Source organism: Phyllopteryx taeniolatus, chromosome 11, assembly GCF_024500385.1.
Source record: "Phyllopteryx taeniolatus isolate TA_2022b chromosome 11, UOR_Ptae_1.2, whole genome shotgun sequence".
NCBI lineage: Eukaryota > Metazoa > Chordata > Actinopteri > Syngnathiformes > Syngnathidae > Phyllopteryx > Phyllopteryx taeniolatus.
The window spans coordinates 21,963,173-21,972,171 of NC_084512.1; the positions used below are offsets into that span (position 1 = coordinate 21,963,173).

Sequence of the window (8,999 nt, forward strand, 5' to 3'; positions counted from 1 at the left end):
TTTGTGCTTGTTTTTCAGTTCCTGGTTCACAGTGGTCGACGGGCGGTGTCATTATGATTCTGGATGGTTCCATTGATGCCATATAGTGACTTGAACAATAGTTTTGTCTAGATACTGACCAAAATGTAATGTCCCCCCCCCCCCCCCCATTTAGTTTGCCATCTTAATGGACATGATTATTCTTCCATCCATCGCAAATAACAACTCTTCAATTAATTGATGGTTTTTTATTGTGTCTGGGGATGCAACACGAATAGAAAGCATAATATGGCAGCTTGGTAATGAAGTGCTGCGTCTATGAATGAAAAGCAATGCTTTTTTTTTTAACAGGCTTGTGTGCGCAATCACAGTTGGCGCTGGCTTTTTTCTGACTCGGGACTCAAGAGGTGGCAACGAGCCATACTGGGCATTGGCCCTCCAGTCGAGGGGACAGGGTCAGCAGTGGCTCTTTTGAGACGAATGCTTGATCTTTGGAGTATTTCTGACAAAAATCATGTCACTGGCAAGTTATTACCACCTGACAAAAATCCATATAGCTCTAACTGTGTAAAGGTGGCTTGGATTACTTTCACTTGTTTCAGATTTATTTTCCCTGGTGCTGGTTTCAGGGGGGGCAGCATAGAGTGGATAAGTGGTTAGCAGGTCTGCCTTACATACCTAAGGTTCTAGGTTCGAATCTGGGCGAGTTTGCATGTTCTCCCTGTGCTTTCGTGGGTTTTGTGTGGGTACTTCAGCTTCCTCTCACATTCCAAAACCAGGCATGGTAGGTTCACTGAAGTCTAAACACAATGTGCCCTGTGATTGGCTGGCGAACAGTCCAGGGTGTTCCCCACATCTTGCCCAAAGTCAACCAGCATGCGCTCCAAGCTCACCCGCAACCTTTTTGAGGACAACATATACAAAATGGATGTTTTCATCGCTAACTTAGGTTCTCAACTCGGTCCAGGTGGGTTTCCCATTTCAATGCACATTCTGATGTTTTCTTGACTAGATTTCAGGCGTTTGGCCATGTTTGGGTTGCTGAACTGCTAAACTGCACTCGGCCTGGATTTGGGCACGAATCAGTCAGCGCATGGCAACAGCCCAACACTGGCTCTCATCGCAAATCTGACTCGCTCGTCTGGCTCGTCTACATGGACATAGACCACTGAGTTCCTGTGTCAGCTTGTAAACGCACTTTTTTTTAGGTTTAGCTATACTGTCAAATAAGGTCAAAAAGTTACGATTGCATTGGAGCTCGTTAGTACCTAATGTTGTGGCTTAGGTGGAAATTGGAAGAAAGCCACGACAAACAATCCACACAGGCGGCGGAGTTGCTATCCCGCTGATATCAAAGAATCCTCGTGCTGCCCTACTTCACTCTTCACACTATTTTTACTTCTCACCGCATTCATACTTGGATTGACTCCTCCTGTGAGTGAAAGTTTTAACGACACCACTGAGATGATGATGCGAGCGTTAAACATCTGGATAGCATTCCCGATCATGTTGGAATGTAATATATATGCAATTAAATAATCAATATGGTTCCTACCAAAATGCAGCCAAAATATTAGAAACCGCTCTTAATAAGATCCATTGCATTTCTACACAACTGCAAACTGCAACTGTAACAATACAAAATATATATGCAGTATTGTGAATCAAAACGGAGGATTATTGTTTGTGTAAAGGCATCATTTTGGATACAGCTCTTGTATCGGATGTCATTTGATCAGTAATACCCAACGACTGTTATCCAATTGCACTTAATTGGGCGAAAAAAATTATTTATTTTCTACATACATAAAATCTACCTTTGGTCATATGCGACGACGTATAGTGACAGGCACAATTAAATGTGCTTCCACTAGATAGAAGAGCTGTTGGATAAGATCTGTGTGTGTCTATTTTTCAATTCCAGCTTTGGTGTTCAACTTAAACAGACCCAGATTCCACACTAAGCACATTTTTGAGTGAATCGAGATGAGATCATCATAATTTCATACTTTTTGTAAAAAATGTGTTGGCTCAGTGAGGGTTGGGAAATTGGCATTAGATTGTGTGCAGTTGAGTAGAGTAGTTTCCCATTTTGATCAATTGGGTTCATTTTTTCTTTTATTGATAATTCATATTTTAATGGGTTTTCCAAACATGAAAGTCTAATTCTGAACAATAGCAATCTTAATTCTGAACAATATCAATCTATCACACACCAACCTAACTTCCGCGTGAAACAACCACCATACAAATAAACAATCAATCAATAAATGGTAGCACAAAATGAATGAATGGCTCTGACAGGTATGCGGCTTTCACTTACCCTCCAGAGTGTTGTAAATCGCGGTGTCAACGTTAGCGATTGCCGAGGTCAGGCACCAGATGACAGCGAAGACGAGAAAGCCAGAGTTCTTCCTCCGCCGCCAGCTTCTCATGGTGAAAAAAGGGTGGAAACTCCCCGCTTGTGACTTGAGCCGACACAAAAGCGAGATTGGGGAAGCGTTCCAAGGTAAAAGTAGAAAGCGGGAACGTGAAAAGCTTCTTTAAACCAGCCAGACTCCCCAAAACGCGAAGCTGTCACCGAGCAGCGGAGGGGAAAGTTTTCCTGACCCCCGCCACACGAATGACGCGCTCAAGTCTGGTGGTGGGGAAACATGTGTTAGCTTAGTGTATCCGTGGGGGAGTGTTGCTGGAGCGCTGAAGACATGACAGCTGGAACGGCAGCGAACAGCAACAGCGAATGAAAGCCAGGATGTCGGTGAGGAGAATAGCGAAGCGGACGACTCGCCGGCAGACCGCAAACACAGCAAGCAGACTACGTTGAGCCATGTGCGCTGAGGAGCCCGCGGGGTCCTAGTGCCTGTCTTGTAATAAATTTAAAATTAGATTAAGATTTTTAAATCCAACATTAGAATAAATATAAAAGAATACAAATAATTGAAACATTACACTTAAATTGAAATAATAGTGAAAATATAAAACTAATGAGTAAATGATAAAATGTTCATTTAATAAATTACATTATTAATTATTATTATCGTTATTAGCACCATTAGATTTAAAATTACTATAACAGAATCAAATAATAAAATTACAGCTGACATTTATACTTAAAATTTGTATCTTAATAAAATTAAAATCTAATTGAAAATTACATAAAAAAATATCAAAATGTTATATTAAAACAGTAAAAATACAATTAGAAGTTCAATTATTATTATTATTATATTTAAAATCAGAATTAAAATTACTATAATAAAATTAAATCTGACACTTCCATCCATCCATCCATTTTCTGAGCCGCTTCTCCTCACTAGGGTCGCGGGCGTGCTGGAGCCTATCCCACCTATCATCGGGCAGGAGGCGGGGTACACCCTGCACTGGTCGCCAGCCAATCATCATCATAATTTCATACTTTTTGTAAAAAAATCTGTATCAACATTAAAACAGTAAAAATACAATTAAAAATACAATTTAAAATAAAACTTAAAACCCTAAAATGTAAATGTGAAAAATTAAATACAATTACAAATACAATTAGAATTAGTTAGAATATACAAATATTTAAAAAAAATAAAAAAAGTTCTGCAACAAAGCATTGCAGCTATTTATTTTTTAACAAAACAGGCCTACTTACATGTATTTAACTTTACTATTTGCACTCATTGTCTAAAAAAAATCGTACACTTTCAGTCTTGAGGCAACATAATGCATAAAGAATATAAAATGAGGCTTCATATTCGTGAAAAATCAAGCCATTCTCTCCACTCTCAAACGCTGTTGGCGTGTCTGCTCAACTGTCAAATGACAGTCAAATACCACTACTTCGACCTGAAAAAATGGAAGCGACTTCGTCTAGTATCTTTCTTATGACTACACATAACATCTTTGACCAGAGAAAATGTATCCGCTAAAAGCCTCTGATGGCTGGAATACATCCCGCCGGGTCGGCGCGGGGCTTTTCCACGCCGTGACAACGAGCCACTCCAAAGTGACAGCGTCAGTGCAAAACCCCCGTCCATACACTGGGTGTCAAGTTCAAGTTAAAAAGAAATCCTACCGGCTCACTCTTCCGTCTTTATCTGCATGACGTGTGGGCACACACCGCCTACAACATGGGTGTCAAACTCAAGGCCCGGGGCCAGATGCGGCCCGCCGCATCATTTTATGTGGCCCGCGAAAGCAAATCATCCTCCTCAACTTCCGTTATTTTTGCTAAAATCTGTACCCAAATTCCATCCATCCATCCATCCATCCATCCATTCTCTGAGCCAATTCTCCTCACTAGGGTCGCGGGCGTGCTGCAGCCTATCCCAGCTATCATCGGGCAGGAGGCGGGGTACACCCTGAACTGGTTGCCAGCCAATCGCAGGGCACATACAAACAAACAACCATTCGCACTCACATTCACACCTATGGGCAATTTAGAGTCTCCAATTCATGCATGTTTTTGGGATGTGGGAGGAAACCGGAGTGCCCGGAGAAAACCCACGCAGGCACGGGGAGAACATGCAAACTCCACACAGGCGGGGCCGGGGATTGAACCCCGGTCCTCAGAACTGTGAGGCTGACGTTCTAACCAGTCGTCCACCGTGCCGTACCCAAATTCCAAATTGTCATATTAATAAACAATGTTGAAATCTTGCATTTTTCTGTTACCAAACCCTTCTTCTACAGTAACTTAAACAATACTTGAACAAACTATTATCCTTGTCTTCTGATTTCAAAACTAGTTATCCTTCAAGTTTGTTGTGTAATGGTAAGAATATGATTTGGTGATTAAACATTTCACTGTTCTAATGGCCCTGTGAGAGAAATCATGACTACAATGCGCCCGAGACAAAAATGAGTTTGACACCCCTGGCCTACAACGAGGCGCTCTAAAGTGGCCACGCCTGCGTACTTTTCAGGGTGCCGGATAACCGTTGATGAATCGAAGGCACTCGGGTCCTTAAAAAAGTGGGGAAGGGGCAACTCATGTTAGGGCCCAAGTGCATCATTGGGCCTCGTTGTAGCCACGCCAAAACTGGTGAAATGGTGAAAAAACTGTTTTAACACTTTATCTCCACATTGAAAGAAGATGTTTGGACTCCCCTGGTTTACAGGCTGTAAACACGAAAGACACAGATGTGTGCACGAGTACTGTATCAGAATCAGAATCATCTTTATTTGCCAAGTATGTCCAAAAAACACACAAGGAATATGTCTCCGGTAGTTGGAGCTGCTCTAGTACGACAACAGTCAGTCAATTGACAGAACACTTTTGAGACAAATACATTGAGAAAAACAGTCACTGAGCAATAAAGGTTTGCTAGTTATCTGGTAATGCCGGTACAATTTTATTATTATTAGTTTTTTTTACAATTGTGCAAAAAGATGCAGAATCCTCTAGCACTTTGAGCAGTTTGAATGACTAATATAGCAATAGTCCGGTGCAATGACCATTGTGCAAAGGGCACCGAGACTTCAAGGAGTTTATGCAGTTTAAAGTGACTAGTGGCGCGATAATCTGGGACGATGTTGATTGTGCAAATGTTGCAGATACTCCTCAGTCAGTGTGCAAGAGGGGCACACGCTACCCTGGCACGAGTGGCCAGTATTGGTCAATAAGAGATATGCAAATAGTGCAGTGTGGCGAGAGTATGTATAATTGGCCCGACAGAAATGTGACAACAAAGTCAAGACAGAAAAAAAAACAAAAATTGCAGCATGTTGCAATGGAATTGTAGGTTAGCTGTTTAAGAAGTTGATTGCAAGAGGGAAGAAGGTGTTGGAATGTCTGCTTGTTCTAGTTTGCATTAATCAGTAGCGCCTACCTGAGGGAAGGAGCTGGTGACCGGGATGTGGAGGGTTTGAGAGAATTTTGCACGCTCTTGTCTTAGTTCTGGCAGCGTGCAAGTCCACAAGGGTGGGTAGGGGGGTGCCGAAAATCTTTTTCAGCAGTTTTGATTGTCCGTATTTGCCCACAGAGTCTGTAAATCCGCGTTTCATCACTTAGGCCCACTTCAAATGAGTTTTACACCACTGTATACTTTGCATGTGGTAAACAGAGTTGACTCTAATGGAGGTTGGGAGTGGGAGGGTGGGCGTTTGAGGTGGGGCATCAGTGTGCCACAGTATTCGCGAGGACAGATGTGGAGATGATAACGTAGGGGTGATAACGAGCAAACACTTTGCAATCAGCAGCTCGGCATGAATGTAATGGTCTGCGTTAGATCAGCCCCACCCCCCACTTCCCCTCTCGCCCAGCACTTCGGGCCATGTGTGTCAGCTGGAGAGCCAGTCAAGAGGCCTCAGTAGACAGCATCCACACGATGACGATGATATGAGGAGGAAGGTGCGTGACGCCACAGCCCGGCAGGCCTTCTTCTTGAGAACGATTGCGTGTCAGTTTGTGCTCATTATCTGGAAGCAACCGACATGGCGTCATTCCCCCTCCGCGATGCCCCAACCCCCCCCCACGCCGCAAACATCTGCCATGTCAGAGCACGGCGCGTGGCCGTTATGGCGAGCGCCCGGGGTCGTAATCAATCGTAAGCCTGAGAGAACACGGCGACCGGTCCCTCATTATGACACACTCCCAAGTCGCCGTATTTGCATGAGGAAACAAGAAGCCGCTCATCCATGCAACTTCTGTTCCGGTAGCTTTTATTTGAGCAGTGTTTCACAACCTTTTTTGAGCTAAAGGGAGTCATATTTTATTATTTGAAAAAACTCTCAGCACAGCACCAGACAAAAAATGTCACAAAAAGTATAAACAGGGGTATCTTGACTTTCATGACCAAGCCTGTTTTACTCGTATCAGTTTTAACTAGAGCTGTCACTATCGAATATTTTTTAGAATCGATTCTCCTATTGATTATTGATCGAATAATCAAATTATAACCCCTCCCCCAATATTTTTTTTATATATATACATACATTTTATTCTCATTTGTGAGGGATGGAATGCAGTTCTTAAATTGAATTTGTTGTTACTGTTGCATTTGTTGATACTGAGTGTATGGTATAAATTTGGTGTACAGAATTTGAGACCTTAAAATATTAATGCTAAACGGTTAGCAATCGCGATTAGCATTAGCGCGCTAGCAATTACCACTTTAGGTCAAAAACCGCTAACTACCATTCCGCTCACTCATACTTATCATGTTATAGGAACATTACACATCTAAGAGTCTTTAAAATCACTTACAGACGCTCCTTTGTCGTTTTTTGGCAAAATTCATCATTGGCCCTACGCTGCGTCCGTCTGCAATAAACGTCCGTGTAAAACATGGGTTCAGCGGCGCAAACATGGTTCCTGGAGGAACTTTCTTCTTTTTTTTTTCTTTCTTTTTGTGGCGCAAGCTTCGAGGCAGAAAATTTGTGTCAACCTATTTTCAACATGGTGGTGGCAGCATCGTGCTGTGGGGGTGTTTTTCAGCTGTAGGGACGGGGAGACTGGTTGCAATCGAAGATGAATGCGACCAAGGTCCACCATCAAAAAAGACAATGACCTACCGAAGGAGTGGCTTCAGAGCAACTCCGTGACTGTTTTTGAATGGTCCAGCCAGAGCACTGACTTAAACCCAATTGAGCATCTCTGGAAAGACCTGAAAATGGCTGCCCGCCCGTGTTCACCATCCAACCTGACAGAACTGGAGAGGATCTATATTAGTTCAAAAGGGTGCTTCTACTAAATACTGAGCAAAGGGTCTGAATACTTATGGCTGTGTGATATTTCACTTGTTCTTTTTTGATAAATCAGCAAAAATTTCAACAATTACGTTTTTTTCTGTCAACATGAGGTGCTCTGTGTATATTAATGTGGGGGAAAAAATTAGCGTAAATGATTTTAGCAAATGGCTGAATATAAAAAAAGAGTGAAAAATTTAAGAAGAATAATAATCCCCTTTTATTGTCATGAACATGCATGCATGTACATGAAATTTGTTCTCTGCATTTAACCCATCACAGTGAACACATACACATGTTAGTGGAACACACTGGAGCAGGGGGCAGCTGAAGCTCTATTATTCTATTTTCTACTGTAAATCTACAAAATTATAATATTAATCATTTCTAAATTATTACACTTGTTTACTTTGAAGTGAACATTTTGGTTTTAAAAAATGAAAAATTAAAGTTTGATTTAAAAGTGGAGTGAAAACAACTGTAAATTGAGTAAAATAGTTTCAATACATTTTAAACATAAGAATTTCTATTATGATAAAAATCTTGTGAGTAATTTCTGAATTATAACAATAGTTTAGATCGGATTAAAACAAATCTGAAAAATGTGATGATACTGTACATGCTTATTGTTGGCCAACGATGATATGTAAATCACCTTTTATTGTCGAGTAATATAGTTTAGTGTCTCGACTTTGGTATGCTTATTTTGCTTATTTCTTGGGGGTTTTTTCATATATTTGACATGACCTGACAAACTTAAAACTTAGTTCGACTAGATGCAATTACATTGATAATACTGAATGTATATGGATGAAATAAGAATAAGTATTTGCCCTTCCACGTCTCTCCTTCATCTTTGCAGGATCTGGTCCAGAAGTTTCTGCCAAAGAAGAAAAGCAACATTACTGATACATTTCCTCCCCTCCCAAAAACAATATCAGCACTGAAGACCATCATAATCTCCTTTGAGGAGCAGCTCGGCATCGTAGCAGCTAAATTGCTTTTTTACTCTATCAGCGTGTGTGTGTGCGTGTGTGTGTGTGTGTGCTGCTTTGACCCAGGCTCAGGTAGTGGCAACCACTTTACTTTGCTATCTGACTGTTCCGCCGGACAGCTGCCAGCTCATCCGCCCCCCCCCGGCACCCCCCTCCCAAAGAGCAAACCCAATTTTACCGACGAAGTGCCAATTTCGCTGTAGTTGAGCCCACGTAAGATTATTGTTTGAGAGTGTAAAAATAAGTTGAACACTGTTAATATTGAGACAGAAAAACAACAAAACACTACTTTAACTTAAAGGACAAAACACTTTTTTGACATTCTTAATCGTCACACAAGTGTAAAAATAC

General features: G+C 41.5%; 1 protein-coding gene across 2 annotated transcripts in view; it reads right to left on the reverse strand.

The window, feature by feature from the left end:
- The window catches only part of adam12b (ADAM metallopeptidase domain 12b), a 63,299-nt gene extending 60,500 nt beyond the window's left edge, over window positions 1-2,799 (reverse strand). The window contains exon 1 of one of the 2 annotated variants that reach the window (XM_061790736.1): window positions 2,303-2,799. In XM_061790736.1, coding sequence (XP_061646720.1) covers window positions 2,303-2,414 — 112 coding nt within the window. In that variant the 5' untranslated portion in view covers window positions 2,415-2,799. The remainder of the gene's footprint in view (window positions 1-2,302) is intronic. The other variant, XM_061790737.1, reaches the window with a different exon arrangement.
- Between the last annotated feature and the right edge of the window lie 6,200 nt (window positions 2,800-8,999).